The sequence below is a fragment of the Spea bombifrons genome, chromosome 10 (assembly GCF_027358695.1).
Source record: "Spea bombifrons isolate aSpeBom1 chromosome 10, aSpeBom1.2.pri, whole genome shotgun sequence".
Lineage (NCBI taxonomy): Eukaryota > Metazoa > Chordata > Amphibia > Anura > Pelobatidae > Spea > Spea bombifrons.
This window is the reverse complement of record NC_071096.1, coordinates 1766239-1789829: the sequence shown is the minus strand read 5'-3', so window position 1 is coordinate 1789829 and position 23591 is coordinate 1766239. Positions and strand designations below refer to the sequence as shown.

Below are 23591 nucleotides of genomic sequence, written 5' to 3'. Positions count from 1 at the left end.
AATATGATTTTCATGCTAAACTGTCCTTGAAAGGCAACTGTCTGCCGGACAGCAGGATCTGCGGCAAAATGGTCATAATGGTAGGGCACCGGACAGGCCGGCCATTTTATTCTCCATGGACCATCATAAAAGGGAGGCCGATTTTTATGAGAATGGGCTTTTAATTTATTGGGTATTTTTCTTGTAAGAGCAAATAAAAAAAATTCTCTCTACTTTGCAAAAAAAAATTATTGAAAATACCGGTATATGGAGCTCCGTCTGGGTACAGATCCAAAACGATGCAAAACAGGGATTATTTCCGACAATCAAAACAAATAAAAATTTGGAAATGTTGGTAACTCTACAAAAATTTCTGATTTATCGGAGTAAATTTGTAACCTCACGGATACTTTGTAAATTTCTACAAATTACTAGAAAAACAGGTCACGGGAAATGCGAATACTAATATTTTAATGATTTACAACGTGATGAGACTCATGCAAGAAATTTGAATTTATGATTCATTTTTTTCCGTTTTTTTCTTAAAAATCAGAGGGTAAAATAGATTTTAAACGTCGTTTAATGACATTAATCATAAAGGCGAAAGCGGACGCATTTTAATACCTAAATTCAGCAAAGCCTGTAATATTTCTGCCAAAACTGAACTGTTAATAGCAGGTTGTTTTAATTTAGTATTTTATGGTAATTTCGCAAAATTGTACTGATTAAAAAAAACACAATATTGGACTAAGCTGCTGCTTCCTGCATTTGAAATAATTATTGATGATAAAAAATTTGATTTCCAACAGATATTATAAATTTGAATATTAAAAATAAAATAAAATTAATAAAAATGTAACATATGTGTTTTTATATTTCTAAACATAATATTTAACCCCCCATGATGATATCAGGGAATCTAATTTAAAAAGTCTCCAAATTCCCTATAATTTATGAAAATTTGTGTTAAAAACAATCATTTTATTGAACCTAAGAGTAAAATATCTTTATCTGGGACCTTTGGCACCCCAGGTATTCCGGCGGGTAACGGTCAGGAATTTTTGTTAGTTTTCATGACAGAAAAGTAAACTTTGCCGGTCCGAAGGTTCACCGATTTCGCTGAACCTGTTGCAGAAAAGATGACTCTGTCCAGGATGAGGGAAAGTTTCCGGAGAAAAAGCAAAAAATACGGGTAAATCCAATTTCATGAATTTAAATAATTTTTTTGGGGGGGTAAAGTGGAAAAGTTAAAAGATTTATGTCTCGGAAAGTGGGAGATTTTGTCCCAAAAACGGCTTGGATTTTTAGAGTTTTATTACAATGCATGCAGCTGCTGCTTTAAGCCACTACTGATTTTCGTTACAAAAACAAGAAAATCTCAGAAATAACATTTCTAAATTTTAATTTTTTAAAATACCTTCTCCTTCAAACCATGTGCCGTATGTACTAAATGCTTATGCTGGTGATATAGAAAATGTTATATTTTAGCATTAACTTTTCAGACTTTTTCCCCGTATGGATAAATTTAAGGATTGCGGTCATCTGACCCCTGACCTGACTCGCCCAATGTTGCTTGGGGTCTTCTAAAAAAATGTTTTAAACCAACGAAGCCCTTCAAAAAAAAAAAAAACTTTTTGTAAGAACCTTTTTAGCAAATAGTCAAAATCTTTTTCTTGGTTTGGTTTTGTAAAATGATATGCAAATAGTATGCAAATTGAGTCCTGACTTGGTCAGCTGAGTCAGCGATGGTATGGCAGCTCATTTTATTGGGTGCATCCCATGTCCTCGGTGATGCACTTCCAGTGGAATGTGATGAATGTGATGCTGTTGGCATAGCAACCAGTGGAATGTGATGAATGTGATGCTGTTGCCATAGCAACCCGTGAAATGCTCCTTCTAACTCCTCCAGTCTCACCGCTTTCACAAAGTTTTCTGTCAAGGAACATTAAATGGGTGTTCAAATGGTTTTTTTTTTGTTTAAAAGAGCTTTTATCTCGCACATTAAGCTATTATACTGAGTAATAAAAGCCGGCGAGTAATCGGTGATAATTTGTAACATTTGTTCAGTTCTATTTTCCTCGTCGCTGGGTAGCGATCGCCTATCAGTACGTAATGCAAGTAGCCGTTTTCAGATAAGCTCCTTATTATAAAGCCATTTGGGGGAAATCTTTCAATTTTAGGCTTTTTAGAAATCTCTAAATCTATACCATATTTTCTTAAATGCCTCTTCTAACACGAGGCTAAGCTTGAATCATAAAACCCTCTTGCAGAGAGAAGCCATTGTGTCTGAATTTATCATCGTTAATGCGGTGCGTTTGCATAGAATTAAAAAGTGTTATTAATTAAGTGGATTAAATACCATCTGAAGAGAATCCCTTTTTCCCGAGGAATGCAGATATTATTAAATTAGAATTATTTTATGATTGTTAGCCGTGTTTATGAATATATTAAGTTTGTTGTATTTCTTGGGTTTATGTAACCAGAACAGTAGAAGAATGGTTATGCATCACCTAGAGGCCTGTGGGGCAAGGATAGGAGGGTAAACATGGCCGCCAGTTTCCATAGAAACGTTCGAGGTTATAAAATAGAGACCTAGCACCACCTAGTGTCTCTCAGGCAGTATAGCAACTGCAGCTAAAATAGAGTATAGAACATATAGAGGACAGCAGGAGCTATACATCCCTGGGAACTTTCTAAACTGCCCCTGAAATATTAACCCTTTAATAGCCCATTGGGAAGATTCTCTGTAGTTACTGGCCAAACGTGTTGCACACATGGCTTTACTACCGGTCGTCATGGAAACCTTGACTTGTCATGATTTCAAGATACACTTAATTGAGCCACCTGCATTCAAGCAGGGACGTCAACCATAACATAATGGGAGCAAAAACACCAACTGGAAGTTTTATATATGATCACAAAGGGTGTAGAAGGAGTCAGATCCACACCCTGAGAATCTGCCCCATCACCCCGAAACCCTGAGATTAGGGCAAAAACCCAGATATGAATATATAGTATTATATAATAGAATGTTAAAATGAGCCAGTTTGTTACAGTAACATACCCCAAAGGGGCTGAATCCAGGAGGAACTCAGCAAAACCTGTGACTCTATACAGATAAATGCCCCATGAGGGGCTTCTTTGGGAGCCCTGGCTTCATCCTTAAGCTCCACTTTGTCTCCTTGAAGATGCAATGCCTGTAACCACGCCGCTGGCCGGAGCACACCCTCTTTCACCTAAAATGACCCAGTTTTCCTGGTAATAACAGCTCATAATTCTGGGAAGGTTTCATTCGATTCTAGGATTCCTGACCCTCTAACCTACGAGGTCGCTTTATGTCTGTATATTCCACGGTTCTCCAGTTTGGTTTGGAACACGTTCACTCGGTGAAGGTTTTCGAAAGATCTCCTCTTCTCTTTCACAACATCGCATTTCTCGCATAATGTATCCGATGAATACATTTCTGGGAATTCCAGGGCTTTATCTCCGTCAGGATGACATCTCGTGAAGGTAATAAGCCGTGAGATGTCTCTGCCAGAATCTGAGCTCCCTCTCATAAACCTTATCGCGGATCCAATCTCAACGAAACACGCGCTGGATGATTATCCACAATGTGATTGTCGCCTAGTTACATATTAACACGGAAAACGGGGACATGTCTGCTCAATGGCGTTATGAGAGCGGCCACCAGACAATCCTCCGCTAACCGATAACTGCAGCCCTCCATGCGTGGGCACCAACTTCCCTATGAACTGCGATCTGTTACATCGAGTACACGCGTGTTCACATATAAAGGGAAACTTTACCCTACATTAAAAACCTTTTTTATGATCAAAACAAACAAAAAGCTGTATTTAACCAGAAAAAAAAAAATTACTCCAAAACAGCAAACTGTTTTTTTTTTTTTTATCAAAAAATAAGAATCTTTTCATGCGAGGAAATTGAGGGAAATCATTAGGTTATTGGGCTGATATGAGGAGAGGGAAGGTTAATTCATCCTGGTCTGGCCATTATTTATCATTAATTATCATCATTATCGAAATTAATTTATTAAAACCACCCACAGAGTGAGGTTTTCAATGCATTTGGGTTAAAAGTAACTTGTTACAATGTGGCAATATTAGCATCAACTGATCCTTTTCCTGTTCTCTCCTCCCCCGCCCCTATAAAGTCTAACCAATCAGAAACAATCAGCAACTTAGCAAAGAAGAGATAACCTAATGGAGAGGAATAGATGGCTCCGCCCATTGAATACACACAAACCGTGATGTAATAGATACATTGTCTTTATTATAAGCTGAGAATGGGTTTATTAAGTTCACAGAACCATAAAAGGCAGCATTAGGCGCAGGTCTGCTTTACGGGATATCGATATCGTGCTCCTCGCGCTGGGCAGACGGTCTGATATCGGCCATAAATTACTCATCAGAAAGGCAATTAAATGTAATTCTCTAGCGGTCGTCAAAGTAACAGAACAAAGGTTTTCCGTGAGCCAAATATCAGTAATATAATGAGAGTAATTAAGCCAATCGTTCCGAATGGATTTGGGCAATAAAACCGATAATCGATAGCGGAAAAAAAGGCCCTACCTAGAGAGCAGGTGGAGAGTACGACGTCTCTCGCTATCTGTACCCAACGCGTTTGACTCCCCCCCCCCATTATTAATCCTTTGATGAAGGGAACGTTTTTTTAGGACGCCCATTTTGGTTGAAAATGTCAGATTTATTTTTGTAACGGCGGCTGCCGGGCGGTTAACGAGACGCAAATCTAATTTCTTTCGTGTTCAGAATAATCGACAAGCTATTAGCAAACAATTAAAAACCCAGCCGTTTCAGCTCAGATTAAATCAGCGTGCGCTCGGAGCTCGGGATCTTGAGTCGCAGGTGACAAATACGCTTATTTCTCGTCTTTTATATGCCGGTGAATGCTGTCACGTTAATTACATATTCAGGAAAGACAGTCCCTTTGTAAAGCACGAGTCCGGATACAAAGCTGTGAATTTTATTATAGAAACACAGAAATCTAGAATTTGCGGGCAAATCAGACCCATTTGGCCCATCTAGTCTGCATTGACCACTACCTCTTCAACTGGGAGGCTGTTCCACTTATCCGCCACCCTCTCAGTAAAGTAAAACTTCCTTCCATTCCATCTCAGTCTCTGACTCTCTAGGTTTAGATTCCGGTCTCTTGTTGTAACTTTTCTCCTCCTTTGAAATAAATTCTCTCCTTTCCTTTATTATTTAAATGCCCCCCCCTCCGTCTCTCTTCTCTCCCCCAAGCCGGACAAACTGAGATCCGTCAGTCTTTTATCCTGCCAACCATTAACCATTTGGTTTCCACTATATGAGGAGTGTGGGAGCTGAGAAGAAATGAAAAAGATTTCCTGTATCCTGTCATTAAAGGGTTACTGCAGATTATGTTATTAGCGCTTAAGGAATTTAAAGAAACATTATAAAAAAATGACTGAATTGTAGGATCTATAATTGCGTCACCGGGGATATTTCTAAGATCTGGATCGTTATTGTACTATGAATAATGAGCAATTTAACAGTGGACGCATGGAAGGGCCTTCCGGCAGAAGAGGTAGAGATTATTCTAGTGACAGAATATAAGCCTGTATAAGTATAAGGCTGAGCTGAGTATAAAACAAGGTCCAGGCCTAAATTAGGCTTATGTTCTTAAACCAGCCAGGAATATGGGCAGATAAGATGGGAGCGACAACTCTCATCTGCTAGAAGATTCTCTGCCTCTCTCTCTCTCTCTCTATTAGACAAATAAATAAATTAAACAAAGTTTCTCATCTGTTTTTGCTCAAAAAATATCATTTCCAGCCTTTCCGGTTCCCATGAAATTTGTTGGTAGTTTTTTTTCTGATATTAAGTCTCTTTCGCTCTCTGACTTACCTTTGCTGGCATTAGTTTAACCCCTTAGAATCTCAGCCACATCTTCTGGGAACTTCTCCAAGAGTCCATTACAACTTGATGACTCCAATAAAATGTAACAGAGGCTTATTAACTGCTGGCAGAGTTCCCAGAGAAAAAGTCTGGGAGGGAGAGGGAGGCGGAACCAAAACCAAAAGTGACAAACAAATAAACAAATTTACATTTTAAATAATATTTAGACGTTTCTCATTCTTTTTCGTTGGTTTTGTTGGGGTCCCTCCTCATTTTCAGAGATCTGTATGAATTAACGAATTTAGGCAAAATTCATATGCAAAATGTTAATATATAGATTTTGTTATTATATAAACTTAAAATAATATATGTATTTTTTTTTTAACCATAAACATTCTATTAATTCCCTTTAATTTAGAGAACTCATGGAGCTCCGCGCCGCTTCCAAATATCTGTTATTGAAATTCATTTTTAGAAAGGATCGAATATTTGCTTTTGGGGTCATTTTGCTATTTCCATAAATGTTTTACATCTGCTTTTAAGAATTGTTCCTTTTTTAAAAAAAAAATTAGAATACATTTCACGCCAATGCTCCCTGAATCCAGAAACGAAGGGGCCAATGAGACGAAGGCTGGGGAATTTCTCATCGGAGATTGCATCAAAATAAAATTTCCTGTTTTGTTATAAAAAAATAAAAAAAAGACTAAATTCAGGATTATAAATGAGATTTAGCGATTATTGAGCCAGCAAATGTATTTCTTAGAATATTATCTGCACTGTAAAGAAAATGTGTCCCCAAAAAGCAGACATTTGCCATCATTGCAAGTGGCCAAGTAAGGGGGGATTTTATTTTAGGGGGTTATATTATATGACCAAGCACACGTATACATTAAAATAATATGTATATATACTTTTTGGGCTAAAATATATCAGAAAGTGTGTTTTTTTAGATTTTAGATACGGAAACTGGCGATTCCACTGCTTCGTGGTAAATCATCTTCTAACAAGGATTGTAAAAGCCAAAAAACATGCCAAAAAGCCCCAAAAAATTCCCGCCTCATGCTGAATGGGTACGATTCGCCCGATTCGCTGGGTAACTTATAAACGGGGGGGAAAAAGTAACAGCTGTGAGTTTATGACTCGTAAAATTCAGCGTGAACTTCTACCTCCTCCTACATCATTTTATTAATGAGATGCACACATTATTGTCTAATAAAGGACTCCGTCTCGCGCGGTAATTGAATTTTATTTCCATGTTAATCTCTTTTTTGCTAATTCCTCCCGTAATCGCGGCTATACGGTAATCTCGCTATAGGGGATCGCTGGGGGTGTAACTGCCTCTCCTTTTCTGCCCCCTCTCTTACTGTTGATCTAAAGGTTGGAGGGGCATTATGTATCCCCCAAGGGGTGGGTGATTTGGCCATCGCGGAGCACTAACCAGTGGTCTTCTAGGAAAAAAGCCATGCCACATATCTGCCATACAGAAAATCCAGGCCTTATCATGACCAAATAAGTCACTGCTATGATGTCATGCAATTTAGATGTTGGGGGGAGATCTATGGTGATGGAGCCAAAGGTCTCCTACTCCCAGGAGCTCCCTGTGACGAAGATCTCCTACTCCTTCCCATTAGACCACCTCGGTTTTTAGCGACTTGATCTCTCCATTAGGATGAGTGAGCTGACAAAGGCATGGGGGATGGGACACGGCCCCCAAGGGCCATCCGCTCAGGTAGACGGGTGGTCCTTCTCTTCTTCACCTTGGAGATCTTTGTGTCCTTGGTGGAAATGGTTTTATTTCAGCTTCATGAATTGTCTCCTCTGAATACGTTTGGCGGATGGATGGCGTGTTTTTCGATATAAACGGCCGCTGACTGAGAAAAGGAAATATAATCCGGAGGATAAACGGTCAGACGGCGCGTTTTACGACTTCCGCTGCCCAGCGCGCTGGGAGCAGACGGACCTGTAATGAAAATGAATATTTATTACGCTAATTGTTCCGGTTCCCGCTTATCGTTCCCAAATAGCCATCGATTGCTTATTTTTTTTTTGGGGGGGGTATTTGAAAGTTTTCTCCGCGCGGCAGGGCTTTGCTTTCATCGGCTTCTCATTATTATTGCTACCCGTTAATATCCCCATTATTCTAAACGTATGATATTAATAGGGGGGGGGGATAAAAGGGTAGAGGGGTAAATGACGCCAAGGTGTGTTAAGGGTAGGGTTTTCTTAATCACAGGGAGCTACCGTGTTTCCCCGATAGTAAGACACCCCCGATAGTAAGACGTATCGGGGGTTTCAGAGGGGTCGGCTAATATAAGCCGTACCCCGAAAGTAAGACATATGTCTTACTTTCGGGGAAACACGGGGGATTTGCCGGGTCCGCCACTCTAAGGGGCCGGGAAGTCCCCACCAAGGCCGGCCTTACGTGTCTGCGGCCGCACAGGATTTAAATTAAAACATCGGGGTTTTTTTTTAACTTTATTTAACATCCTCCATGTTAAATAAAGTTTTTTTAACTTTATTTAACATGGAGGATGTTAAATAAAGTTGAAAAAAACCCCCGATGTTTTTATTTAAACCCTGTGCGGCCGCAGACCCCTAAGGCCGGCCCCTTAGAGCAGGGCCGACCTTTGGGGTGTGCGACCGCACAGGGCGCCACACTCCAGGGGGTGCCAACCTGCGGCACCCGGCACCCCTCCAGAGACGGACAGTAATGTCCGCCGCTGGAGGAGCAGGCTCGCAAGGGAGCGGTATCGGAGGTCTTTAACAGACCTCCGGCTCCCTTGAGTGATTTTAAGCCGGGTTCAACCCGGCTTAAAATCACTCAAGGGAGCCGGAGGTCTGTTAATGACCTCCGATACCGCTCCCTTGTGATCTGCGCGGCAACAGCTGTTGTGCGCCGGGGTTTCTTGTCAGATCCCGGCGCACAACACTGAAGCCGCGCCCACCGCTGTCCGTGCCCTCTGACCCAGGAAGAAGACAGAACTGAAGAAGAGGAGCGAAGAGGAGGAAAAGAAGCTGAAAGAAGAAAGGAAAGGTAGGAAAGCATTAAGTGAGAGTGGATTGGTGTATATGTGTGTGGATTGGTGTATGTGTGTGTGGATTGGTGTATATGTGTGTGTGGATTGGTGTATATGTGTGTGGATTGGTGTATATGTGTGTGGATTGGTGTATATGTGTGTGGATTGGTATATGTGTGTGGATTAGTGTATATGTGTGTGGATTTGTGTATACGTGTGGATTGGTGTATATGTGTGTGGATTGGTATACGTGTGGATTGGTAGGTGTGTTGATTGGTAAGTGAGTGAGAGTGATGGGTGTTATGCTGTACCATTTCCAATGTCTTTTTCATGATCTAATTATGCTCTAAAAGTACATCATAACTCCCATCACTCTCAATTTTTTCCCAATATAAGACATACCCCGAAAGTAAGACATAGTGGGGCTTTTAGGGATAAAAAGAAAGTAAGACACTGTCTTACTTTCGGGGAAACACGGTATGACTTTATGCCCCTGGCCCATGGGCTCATCAGGGACCCCTTGTGGCCAGTGCAGCAGCTGCAACTATATATATATAAATACAATTATATTGAACTATTAACCATCAAGCATCAAAAATAATTCTGTATTTTGATCCATTTTGATTTTTTTTACCGTATTTAAAAATGTAACCTTTTGGAGCTATCCTTTTATATAACTTTCATAGGGAAATACCCAACTCTGGGGTATCAGCTCCAGGAGGCCGACGCAGAAGCTGTTGGTTGCGCATGGATCTTACTTGTTCAGTTATAGGCAATGCGCAGCTCTTTGGGCATACTCGGCGCTGTGCTGTGAATAAAAATATCTTATTTTGTAAATATAATTCACGTCCGCCGCTCCGACCCTCCGGACTCCCATTTACAGACATTTCACGCAGTGTCTGACGTCAGCCCCGGTCCTGGGAATTTATATCACTGGCCTCGTATTTCTCTCCAGCTGTCAATTACCTCTCATAATAGAGACCAAGAGAACAGAAACGCAACAGGTTATTAAAAAAGCATCAACGAGGCGCCTCTAGACTCATAGACAGCTAGAGCCGGCAGATCGGCCCCATCCGGCCCCCGTCTAGTCGCTCGTTTCTCCTGCTGTAAAGACTCAAACCTTAATCAGTCGTTGGTCTCGTCTTAGATTCAGGAGCCGTATGTCTATCCCATGCATGTTTAATTCCCTCACTGTATTACCCTCTACCACTTCTGCCGGGAGGCTGCTCCATTTATCTACCACTCTCTGTCATTACATGTGTACTGGAAATATGGGCCTGTCGAATAACGTATCAAGAGCTCAATGCTCCCTTTATTAAGCTGTTGCATGATTTCATTATTTTGTCTTTTAATTTGTCCACAACAACAACAAACAGTCATTTTTAGTACATTCGTGATTAATGTCAAGTATATGTCTGGAGGAAAGCTTTTTGGGAAATCTTTCTTTTTTTATGTTATTTCCTTGTGAGAAGATACAAATAGGATACAGATAGGAAACATCGTTACTCAATAAAGCAAAAACAAAATAAAATGCGGTGTGAATCACCTGTACATAGTAACGTTATCAGTAGCAAAAATAAATAAATACAAATGTATATTGCCATCATTTTCATATAAAATTTGAGAATTAACAATTAATGAATAAAAAAAATATATTTTAATCAAAGCCTTTAAAAAAAATACATGATGACCACCTTTTAAAAAAAAACATTGGGGGGGTCATGTAATAAACCACCATGGAAAAAGAAATCCCTCATGTGCACCCTAAATTTTAGCCCTCGCACTGAAATGATCCTCTGGTGAAAATAAAAATGATTAATTACGGCTGCAGTATATAAAAGCTGTATATTTTGTGAATGGAACGTCTGGGGGGGATCCAGGGGTCCAGGTTAACCACCGTTAAAAATAATTCTCCTTAATCTTCTCTTGGGGGGTCTCGGTCTGACATATGTCAGGTCAAAGGCAAAATTGCAGCTCCAGGTAAATGATGGGCAATCATCCCAGCCGGGGGGCCTGGCGTCTGTTACTGTAACAATTTCCCAGAAAATACCAACATTATTTCATTACAACATACATTATTTCTGGAATAATTCATTTGTTTTATTTTGAAAGCCCCTCATAAAATAAAAATGTCTCATTTTATTTTCATAATGCTGCCAAATATCTAAAAATGTATTTATTTATTTTAAATGATCCTTTAATTTCTTATGATAAATCTTGCCGAATTTTGGAACGTCTACTAATCAGGAGCAATTTTTACTCTTTGATCCTTTCGATCCTGAGTTATAATGTAACGAATTATCCCTAGTTAGTTAATGTTGCCCATTTTAAATATATCATTATTATTTTATGTATCGCCGTCATATTCCACGGCGCTGTACAATGGGTAAACAGGACAATTTGGACTTACAGAAACAAATATTTAATAAAATAAAATAAATTGCAAATGTGCAGAAATCACAGAAAACTAAAACCAAACTTTTAATTAAAATGTGGGCAGGAAATAATTTTTTTACTTGCAGTACCACATATGGCCACCAGGATGTAAAATTTGGGTACAAGATCCTCTTCAGAGATGCCGTCCCTTTTATGTTCCCCAAAGCTCCTAAAACTGATTTATATCTCATAAATAAAAGAAATGTTGCAGTTTTATTGAGTATTTTAATGCCACCAGTGAATAAGTTAATGAGACCCAGCACAGGGTAATAATTGCTCACTTTTAGAGGAGAAAAATAAGTTTTAAGCTTTTAGCCAAAATCGACAAAAATACAATGGTCCTGATGGTAAAAAGATAATTTTCTCCCCGTCTGATTGCGGTGGTGATGCAATTGCGTGTCCTGTTGTTATATTTTCACCTCTACCGGCTTTAATCATGTAAAGGAGCTCTCGATGGCCGAGGAGTCGGTGGCGAGGCGCGTCGGTTGTCCGCGTTGAAGCACAGAAGCCCGAGATTAGACATTAAAATTGAATGGGATAATACAGTTTGATTGGGCTTTTTTTCTGGAGGTGTCTGAGACGGTTCTCTCTAATGAGAGCGAGGAGGGGGTCGAGCTCTAGGCTCGAAGCGGCTGCCCGAGAACGGCCCTGGTGTAAAAAAAAATGGGAAATTATGCTCGAAAATCCCAGAACCTGCACAGGTCTAGAAAATAATATCGCGTTAACAGAGATAGCGTCGCTCTCAGCACGCCGGTGACCTCTGGAGTATAACAGGTCTGGGGGATTATTTAGTTGGGTTGGGGTAGAATGAATATGTGCTGAGACCCTCGGGCAGTTGGGCAGCTAAGACCCCTACGTTTTAAACATGCGCGGGGTAGGCATACGGCTCCTGAATATAAGACGAGACCAACGACTGATTAAGGTTTGAGTCTTTACAGCAGGAGAAACGGGCGACTAGACGGGGGCCGGATGGGGCCGATCTGCCGGCAGAGTTGGGGTTACTATGTTTCTCAGTTAAGTGAACACATGAGACAGGCTGTAGTAATGGGGGATTCACGGCTAGCGCTCAACCCCAAAAATTAAACTACATTTAGACCAATCAGCCCTTTCGGCTACCTAGTTACCCTGATGCCCCCGGTTTCTCCCGCCCGGGGCTCTGAGTGTTGCATTTGGAATGGAAGAGAGGGGCAAATCAGAATTCTGTAGGGAACAGAGGAGAAGATATTGGCTTTTTAGCTTCTCGGAGGATATCCACGAGGTTGGATAATGTGACCTTTCAAAAACAGGAGCTTTATGGCAAACCGTCAAAATATTAGCTTTCTGTCCTTAACCCTTTGAGCTCAGCCGCTGCTCCCAATAAACAGACGCCTTACCATAGATGCGTCATCAACCGAAAATAAATTCCTTTTCACAAACAGAACCCAATATTATAACGGCATCAGAATTCTAAAAGTCCTTCATTATAAAGTCCTGCATCAATTATAAAACAGGTTACAAACATTTAAAAAACGTTAGTCGCGAAGGAAAAGGAGAGATTTATCCGAAACAAACAGCAAGATGCTCTTATTCTCAGTATAAAAATATTATACAAATATTTAACTAAAATATAAAAATATTTATATGAAATATAAAATATTTCTATAAAATATATAAAAATATTTTTTATCATATATAATATTATTGAACTTGCTCCCCCTTAGATGCAAAAAACAGCGCAAGACGCTTGGATTTTAATTTCAAAATATCTCTTTATCACTCAACAAATTAACCCTTCCTGTGCAGCCAGCAGAGGTCATAAACCCATTCACTGCTGTTTAATCTAGAAGATTTTAGCTATGGGTATCCATGGCAACATCCGCATTTCATCAACATTTTTATTAAGAAAATGGAGAGGAGAAGGACGGTGTAAGCCGGAGATGTTGATAAATATGAATTTCTTTCTCTCTGTGTGCCGGGTGAGATATCTGTTATAAGATATTTTGTTATAAGATCAGTCTGACGGACCATTGGTAGGTGATCCCTGTCCTTTAAGGCTGATAACAAGTTAGTTCGTATGATTATTCATACTTGAGCGCAGGTAGAAGCCCAAATAGATATTGCATTGACTGGCTCACCTGTGTTCAAGCAGGAATGCCCTGGAACAATGAGCCCTACATTCCTACAAAATAATCTTTATTCTTCTTTTAGTGCGAGTATCTGTATGTTATCCTGACATGGCTACATAGTTACTTTAAAATGATATTGGGACGAAGCTGTGGAAGATATTTGTAGAAAATGGTCTTTCTCTGCTTATTTCTCAAGTTATTCTGCTGAAACATTTTTTTTTTGAATGGTTGGGGGGGGGCTGAGAAATTCTATCAAGAACAAAGCGAGAGCAGCCCTTGGAGCAGATGAATGCTGTTTGTATCGGAGCCTGCAGAGGATAGCATTATTAGGTTCCCTGTGTTATTGAGGCAGAATCCTCTGCCCCAGCAGAAGCTCATGCTGCCAGCGGATCAGAGAGAAGGATCCTTTGTGTTTTCCCAGCTCAGGTTTTGCAGGCAGCCCCTCTGAATGGCAGATGACATCACCAGGGGATGTGTCTGCTGCTGATGTGGATCTGGAGGTTGGGGCAGAGAAGCTGCTGGGAAGGACTGGAGTACAACTGGTTATTAGATAATCACCAGCTCTGCCACCTCCAGCTGCAGCACCCCTGCTTGGACTGTGCCTGCTGAGAGGGGGTCCCTTTGGGTGCATCTGGGGTGGATTCAGCACCATGGTGCAACAAGCTGGTCTGCTCCATGAAGGGGGTCTGTCTGCCAGTAGAAGAAGCCCTTGCATGGTATATTGAAACATGCATTAGCTCCTGCTCCCCCCCCTCTATGAGGATATCTCCAAATAACAGCACTGCACTGGGGTAATTAGAAGATGAAAGCCCTGCTGGGGTAGCCACCCTTCTCCTGCCCTGGTCCATCTGCACCCCCTACATTTGCTGGTGGAGCTTAGGTGCCCCTGTGCCCAGAGGATGCTGCTGATGAGCAGGAGGCAGATGTCCCTTCATACTGGAGACCGACCACTAGCCAATGTGAGCCATGACTTCAAAATACCAGTCTGATTGGATCCCATACAGGTATCTATACTGCTCATTCATCCAGGTAACAATGTAACAATGTGCATTACAGAATGTATCAGTGTTACCACTCACTTCCCATTCATGCTTCTCTGTTAACCCCTACAGCTACCAGAAACAAAAAGCCACAAAAACTTACAGCTCATTCACAGTATGCTGGCAGAAGAAGGGTTAAAATGTCTGTTTGGGGGTAACTGTGTCCTTCTTACCCTTGCATGTAGTGAACCCTTTCACTGTCCCCCCCATCATGTGGTTTTGTTGAAATTTCTCAGAGATACATTTTAGGCAAACATACAAATGGTTAAAAGAATTACCAACATTAATTTTATTTATCATAATGCATTTTTATTTATTTATTTATTTTATTTTATTTATTTATTATATTTTTGTTGAGCAGAGTGGGGATTTTAATGGAGGGTTTAAAGTTTCAATACGTTTTCACTCATTTTAATGTTTTCTCTTAACCCTTAAAATATTATTTGAGGGTCTCATACTCTGAGCAACCTAAAGGGGTTTCCAAGGCAATCTTTTCTCAGTGAAAAGAATCTGGGCATTTATATTCATTGTAACCTCTTAAGACTCTAAATCATATATTTTTTAGACCAAAACATAAAAAAATAAATAAATCTAGATTTGATATTAATTATCATAATGTAGTGAATTCAAACATCTTTGGGTGATAAATTGTAGAATTTGGCTCAATAGCATTTTTTTTTATTAATTATGACATTTTCTTTATATTAAGGAAAATGTATGAAAGGAAACTGTGTTTGACAAAACATGAAAAAAAGAAACATGTCAGATAAGCTTTTTTACATTTTTGGTCTGGATCACAGGTCAGATCTAAACTTTCATTCAAATTCTTGCAAAATCAGTGACGTTTAATCCATCAAGGGCCGAAAAAGGCAATAATAAAAGCTTCTGTCCGAACAAGTTGTCGTTCATGCTAAAAAGTAGCTATATGCATGCGTTACATTTATATAGCGCCAACAGATTCTGTAGCGCTGTCACAATAACATTATATATAGCATTAAGGAAAGTTGTTTGTGTGCATTTATATGTACACACGCACACACACACACGCACACACATATATATATACATATAGATACTAAATAAGAAATGTTAACCCATTAATAGCAGCTTTCATCCTATATTCATATAGTTCCCATCACCCATGTGCCAATGCCATTTTACCGGGGGTCCGTTCCCCTTCCTTCCAAGCTAGGCACTAATAAGATGTTAAAATGTGTTTTTTTAATATTCTGTATTTTGGGGCCGTTGGGTTTAAGGGCTCAGCTGTTTTTCTTTCTTCTGTGTTGATTTTGGAGAAGGTTCCAGGATTCTTTAGGCTCATTATAAATACCGTTAGTCGGACTCTCTGCCTGGTAGCCGGACCTGGTAAAGTTGTAGTCTCTGTGAGTAAGGATTGGGGGGGGGGGGGTCCCATATTATCTGTAATTTATTGAGAAATTTGATATGAGGGTAGTGGGTGGTTTGGGGCTTTTTAACGTTACGGCGCAGGGTCCTGCAGACCTTGGCGCTGAAGTCAGGAGAAGTGGCCGACGTCGTTGGGGATTCAGCTCCTGCGAGGAAAGGGATTTCGCGGTTTGAAGGGTTGATTTGCTGAATTCCGTTAATGCGGCCCGAATGGTTGAGCCCACGTAAGATTTGTACCCCGCTGACTCGCTTCATGTATTGTAAGGTCTGGAAGTCGACCTAATGGGTAACAATTCTATTCATCAAGTAGCCGAGGCTGTTGGCATCGGCCCTTTGGGGTTTTAAAGATTGCATTACAGGTTGTATTTGTAAAATAGCCTCTTCCATCGTTCCCTATTGCGCTGTATTTCGGAGCCGCCATCTTGGTGCCCCCATTATGTTGACCCTAAGATTTTTGTGATAATATCGTTACGGGGGAGACCTGCGCGGCTGGAAACAATCTCTAGCGCTAGAGGCTCATGCGCCGTCCGCTAAAACAACGCGGGGAGAGAACAGGAAGTGGCTTACAACTTCCTGCTCGGGCCAACCAATGGGATTCCAACGCCAACACAGTCTGCACTATGGGGTCATGGGAAATTAATCATAATTTGCATAAATGACCCAGGCAATGCCTTTGGTGGATGTCAGAGCTAACAAATATAAATCTGATTCTTTTAAAAACAGAATATTACTTAAAATAAGAATTGCACAAGAGATTTATGGTCTTCGTCGCTCAAAGTGACAGTTTTCACCCCAAAACTCTGCACCCCCCTGATGAAGGGGTTATACGCTGGCAGAAAACTGGTATTTGTTGTATGTATCGTGTAAAATGTGTCTTGTTACGTCACCTGGGCTGCGTGTGTTGTTAGTGCTATAAATATATTCCATGCGTTTGGCAGAGAAATGAAAGCGTGGTGTAAAACCTGTGAATGGGTTTTATCTGATCCCAGCCCAGCTCATCTCTAATTTCCTAATCGCGCCATGATGTGCTGCCCTTTTTTTTTTGGAAGAACCGGCTGATTTGATATGCAGCATTTTTATGGCTTATATTAAATGACCCGTCATGATCCACAAAACCAAAAATGATCATTTATAGCGAGCCACAAGTAGGAGAAGAAAAACAACGCTCATCTTATGACCAAAACGATGGGAGTTTTATATATAAAGAGCATTTATAGTGCTAACTTTGTAAAGTTTGAACAGCGACCTTCTAACCAATGGAATGCAGCTAATTGGACCATCCTCTTGTTGCTATGGCGATAAAACCACTTTTAGCACCAAATTCCCTTTTGTCCATCTTGCTATAGGTCAGAGGCCATTTTTTTATTACAATTATCCTTTTTATTATCTTTCCTAAGAACCTTTGTTATAAAAGTAAAGCAATAAATAGTTGGGGGCTGACTGGCTGAGTGGTGCGCACGGATGCCTTTGATGTCTGTAAGGGCGCAGCGGTTTTGGGGTAATTGTTATTCCGAGGGAGGCGTGTAAGATACGTACCCAGAGCGCCAATCTCTCTGTTAGATCTTTTCATTAAGCTCTGATCCCCTTTATCTTCCTCTTCACCCTCGGAGGTGTTGAGATATTATGCGCGGAGCTTCATTAAGAATGCACTCAATAACCGAGGTGTGTTATACAGAGTCATGTTCTCGTTCGCACATTTTAAAGATGCTTTAATGTATGATTAACACCTACGCCCTTGAACTACGACGACTTCTGTTAAAAGCCACAACCCTCTGTATCTCTCTTGATGCAACATTATATATGTATATGTTATAACATGGCAACATTGTATCTTATCATATATGGAGATATTATAACATTACAACATTGTATTATATATATATAGATAGATATAATATTCAAACAACATATCATATATATTATTACATTGTAACATCATATCTTATATACAGATATTATAATATTGCAACATTGTACCATATATGTATATATTATAACATTGTAACAATGTATATAATATATAAATATATAATATTGCAACATTGTATCTTATCATATATGGAGATGTTATAACATCACAGCATTGCATTATATATATAGATACTATAATATTTCAAAATCAATATCTTATTACATTGTAACAATGTATCTTATATATATATATATTAATATTGCTTCATTGTATCTTATCTCATAGAGAGATAGTATAACATCACAACATTGTATTATATATTGTAACATTGTATCTTTTATATTATACTATTGCAATGTCATATTATATATATTTATTATAACATTGTAACAATGTATCGTGTATAATATAATATAGCAACATTGTGTCATCTATATGTAGCAATATTGTTACTTTGTGTATTTTATTATTGTTATTATTATTGTTATTATTATTATTATTATTATTATATTATAATTTGTCTTTCTGATCTTGTAATAGTGAATGTACTCGGACAGGGTCTTTCTCCTCCATGTGACCATCGATATCCCCCACATATCTCTATGTTTATGTCACGTCATAAGAACTATTTTCCCAAACCACTGAATCATTTCCGAGGGGAAGGAATGCATTCCTGATTCTTTAGCTGTAGTCCGACGCGTGCTCCGGGCGGCCTGCGGGGAACGCCTTCACGTTTCAACTTTAGTGGCAAACAGTATGTTTAATACACTTCATTTTACACATTTATATGTAACTTTATCAGTGCTGTTGAAAGGTATGGGGGAGACTGAAAAGAAGCCAGGAACAGTCAGGAGCAAAAGCCTTTTGTTTTATTTATTTATTATTTATCTGTTTAGTGGAATTAATAGAAACATAGAATCTGCCGTCAGATCGGCCCCATTCGGCCCGTCTAGTTGTTGATCTTATCTTAAATTCAGGAGCCACATGTCTATTCCATGTATGTTTAAATTCCCTCACCGTGTTAACCTCTACCACTTCTGCTGGGAGGCTGTTCCACTTACCTACAGCCCCCTCAGCTCTGGCATGGCTCTGAATGCTTCTGCATAGAGAAGCATTAGGTTCTTGGCCCCTGAGGGCTGGTTTTGCACATTCCTCAGGCTAAGCCAAGTGGCTTTTCCCCAAAACAAGATGATAAGGTGACATAAGCGTCAGTTACTTTGCAGTAGCAGTTGTCTATGCATGGAATAGTCACCCAGAGTGTTAAAAGGCATGGGGCAATGAGCTTTGGCCATGCCGGCTTATGCCTTCTACAGTGCTTCCCATTGTACAGCGCTGTGGAGTATGTTAGCGCTATATAAACCAATAAATAATGATAATAATTACAGCTGTCCAGCTGGGGGCCAGAGCTGTGTGTCTTTTAGAAAGCTCTGAGCCACGTGACACAGGGGGGCCTCGTGCCTTTATCCGGCAGCAGACGCAATGCATGCACCGCCTGCCGGCTCTCCGCATCCTCCTCCGATTGCCATGGCAGCAAGGCTGCTGCTGCAGCTCCTGCCATTGGCTGCCGGTTGCTATATGTTACCAAGGAGGCCGGTTGTCACCTCTCTTGCGTCAAATTTCTCATTCTCTGATCCTGAAACTTAACCCCGTCAGAGACGGAGGGGCGAGCGGCTCATTTATAAAGCTGATACCACTGAAGGGGTTAAATGAGTTTTAATTTTTTTTAAATACAGGAACTTCATGCATTAAAAATATATATTTTTTGCTTTCATATGGTTATTATTGGCTGTTTGTTGTTGTTTTTTTTAAGGTCAGACATTAAAAAAACAATGAATAAAAACCTAGCTAGTTGGAAATACTTCCAGGGATTTATTCACTAAACGGGGGGACATTTTTAAAATTGTTTTGGTGCAAACAGGTGCCGTGAAATCCTTACAAACTCATAAAAATACATTTATGAAACTTGTTTCCAGAGCAGCAAACCTAAAAAAATCATATATTGTGAAGTCGTTCATTTTCAAGCAAAAATGTGAAATGTCTCCCAATTTGTTGAGTAAACTTACATTATCGGGGCCGCTGAGCAAACAACATTTGGCTAAAATAAAAACATATAAATGATTTAAAGGGACACTCAGCCATGTTAATGCCTATAATGACCACGTGGTCCCTTTTGTGGTACCCCCCTCGTAAATACCCTATGCATTTGCCCCTTTGCCGCCCCCTAGCTGGCGTTCGGCTAATATATATAATATATATTTACCCCCGGTTGGCTCCAGTACCGGCTTGTTGAACGGTGTAGGTGGGGGGGGGGGGTATCTATTTAATTTTTGCTTAAATTCAGTGCTGACCTGTTTCCACGAAAATAACAAAACTTAATAATAATTTCCCCAAAAAACTTTTTCTTGGGCCAAATTTACCTAAAATCCAAACCTCCCTGGATTTGTAAAAAGTAATCAATTTTTTTTTCCTGGAAATCTCTCCAATAAAGGAAACTTCGGCCGCGTTCCTCCCTGTTACATCTGATACGTTTTGTTACAGGTATTACGCGCAGTGATTACATAACATTATCGCGTGGGCTCAAAAGTTTTTTTTTTTTTATTCTGTGCCACACAATAGAAAGAGGGGGGGGGTAGCATCTGAACACTCCCATGATGCTTTGCAGATCCCCACTGCGTATAACTACACGTTACATTTGTCTCATTTGAAGTTTTTGTTTCCCAAAATAACAACCACCAATTGAAAAAAATATTTTTAAAAATTAAAAATAAACCCCCCCCCCATTTTTATATCGAGGAATAGACCATTCCAGGATGCTTTAAAACTAATTATTCTATTATTTTATGTACTTTTTATGTACTTTTAAGTTCTGTTATTCATAGCTCAGAGCCCCGGCTGCCAGCTCTGTCCGGCTGAGGGTTTATTACGTGGCGGATCAGTAAGATTCCCGCGAAGCCGGCAATTACCAAGATCCTTTCCTTATTTTAAGGGTTTTAATTCCAGGGTTTGTACCTTGGAGTGAGTAAAATGGTCTTCGAGGTGCCGGGGTGAAATTACACATTTCTGGGGTCCGAGCTGGGGACACCATTCGGATATTCATATGAAGTGAGGTCCTGGAGGAGTCACATGGAGCTTGGTGGAGATATGAGGGTCTCGATAAGGGCAGATAATGGTTGAAGCCACCCAGGAACTCCAGGATTATAGTGGGGGGGTCACCTGAGGTCAAGGAGTCTTAGAAGCAAACATGGGGAGCTTCTTCAGGAACTTGGCCAGCTTCTAAGGACCTCCAGGAGGCGAAGTGGCCAAATCTTCAGGTTCTTGGAAAAGAAAGAAAGTTTCTAGGAATAGTAGGGTCATCGGTTGTCACCAACGAATCAATCACTATTTTCTTATCATTGTATCTACTAATTTCAAATTTCTAAGATGTAGGAAAAATCCCTGCTTGAACACTGGTGACCTACAGCAGCCTATCAGTCCTGAGTTGGAATCTTGGAAGGAATATATATAGTGCTCAATGGCTGTAATATAATACACGTTAAATAACAATCTTCTGTTACTAATCTTCCAAAATTGTCCAATATATCGTATAATGAAACCCGATCGAGAAAAGCATTATTTTTTACTGTAAAATACCGTGATTTAATAAGGGCCGCGTATTAAAGATATGATATCATTTACCGTCTGATCATTTCATAAATTACAGGGAATTGGTAAAAACTAATAAAACCTTTTCCATTGAGAAAATTATTGTCATTCCCGTAATCGCATTAATAAAGGTAAACAGGTGTTTACTGCTGGTTGCGTAGGAATACGGTATTTTTCTTCCCTGCGAGAGGCTGTTAAAGTTTTCTGTTATTCAGGACAAATAGAACTAAAATAAAAGATTTCCCAAGAAAAATCGCCGAAAAAGGGAAAATTACATTATATGAAGACTCCGATCCAATATGAAGCGCTAACCCTGAGCCGAGATGGATCCCCGCCAGACACGAATCTGTTATTATTTCAATCTATTCCATTTGTAAATAAAAAATACAATTATTACCTGGCGTTCCTACATCAAAACGCCTGATAATAAATGTATTTTTTTTATTTATAATGGGGAAGTATTGTCTGTATAAATACTTTTTATTGTTTTATATATACTTTTTGGGGTATATTGGTTTTCTATACTTTTTTTACATTTTTCTAGTTCGCACACATTTTCTAAAAATAATTTCAGATTTCTTTTAAGAAATATCTATATTTCAATGATTTTTTTAACTATTTTTTTGTTTTATATTTTTAATATTATTTTATATTAGAGCATCTATGAACGCCTCTGTGTTTCTAGTTACTGGAACCAAGTGGCCGATTTAGGGAACTCTATAGGGAGATTTCCGAATCTGAACGGAAAGCCAAGAATGTTTTTTTTTTATAAATCTATTTTGTAGACCCTTCGAAGTCCTTTGTTGAATCATAACTCAGACGTAAAACGGGGGTCTTCATCTCATGCAGGTGAAGGAACGTTAACCAGGTTTGGGATCTTCTGATGATACATTGTATCGGTTTTGTCTTAAATCAGACCAGGTGAAGGAATGTGAAGGTTCTAAACCCAAGGCTAAGGCTAAGGTGAATGAATGTGAAGGTTCTAAACCCAAGGTCAGCACGGGTCGCAGGCGACCAAAGCCCAGGTCCTAATACAAAGCTTTCATCGGAGGAGATCGGGTAATGTCCTCTGATCTGAGACGTTTAAATGTTACAAACTAGACAAATGTGGCTGTTTTGGGCATTTTTGTGCCATTGTCACAGGTGACAGCTCTGAGGGAGCTCGGGGAGCGCGGTCGTACATGGACAGGCTGAGGTTAATAACAAGGCTTCTTCTTGTCTGCCTTCAGTCTGGACACAGAGAACGTTTTTTTGTCCCTTGCGGTTTTAGGTCGACATCAAATGGTAATCATTAGATATTTTTTGTCTGATCACCTAACCCCAGCAGGTGGCGATAACATTATCTATTAATTTCTTCCCAAAAGTTTTATTTTTCTTGAAAGAAATACTAAAAAAAAGTTTAAAAAAAAAATTACACATGTCAGAACTGCTGAATTCATTTATTTTAATTACAAAAACTAAATTACACAATAAAAAAAATGTAATTTATAAAATAATTATAATTTTTCTTAATCCCCAAAACATTTTTTCTTGAAATTTATATTTTGTTTTGACTTGAATTGGAATGCGTTTATTTAAGTTAAAATGTCTCCAATATTTGCTAATAAATTGAAAAGATACAGTTTTGGTATTTTTAGTTATTTCAGACGATTTTATGTCTAATTCGGAGCAGATATCGAGACTCAAGTCCCAGATTTTGAACAATAAAACCACTTTTTATGTAAATAAATTCCAAGAATTTGCTTTTTTTATTATTCTGCTCTCAAGCGTTAATTTTTTTTTTAAAAAAAGTGGGTTTTTTTCTTATTTCTTTTTCATTCACAGCCAACAAAACTGAGAGGAAATGTTTTTTCAGCTGGGCAGGAAATGTTTTATTTTTTTTAGGAAGAATAAATAGCTTTTCATCTCCAATAGCCGGGAATGAATCTCTCCTTCATGAGCCCCCTGGACTGGCTTCTGTACAGAGACAGGTGTCCGAGACGAGATGGCTGCGGGGATTTGACGAGGCCAATCGCCTTGTCTGACACGTTGGCAGTGGGGTAATAAGCCCCGTTACATCATGCAAACGCGCTTTGTGCAGTCAGAACGTCCCCCGGATAGGATGTGGGGAGCGAATGAATGAGGACGACGTCTGCGTCTCCGTTCCAAATCCGAATGAAAAA

General features: G+C 39.6%; 1 protein-coding gene across 5 annotated transcripts in view; it reads left to right on the top strand.

Moving 5' to 3' along the window:
* Positions 1-23591, top strand: part of TUB (TUB bipartite transcription factor) — a 48983-nt gene that overhangs the window by 8502 nt on the left and 16890 nt on the right. The window contains exon 1 of one of the 5 annotated variants that reach the window (XM_053449100.1): positions 1095-1171. The exons of 3 other annotated variants lie outside the window; for them this stretch is intronic. In XM_053449100.1, coding sequence (XP_053305075.1) covers positions 1119-1171 — 53 coding nt within the window. In that variant the 5' untranslated portion in view covers positions 1095-1118. Of the gene's footprint in view, positions 1-1094; positions 1172-13963; positions 14436-23591 lie in introns of those variants that run through there. One more of the 5 variants, XM_053449102.1, reaches the window with a different exon arrangement.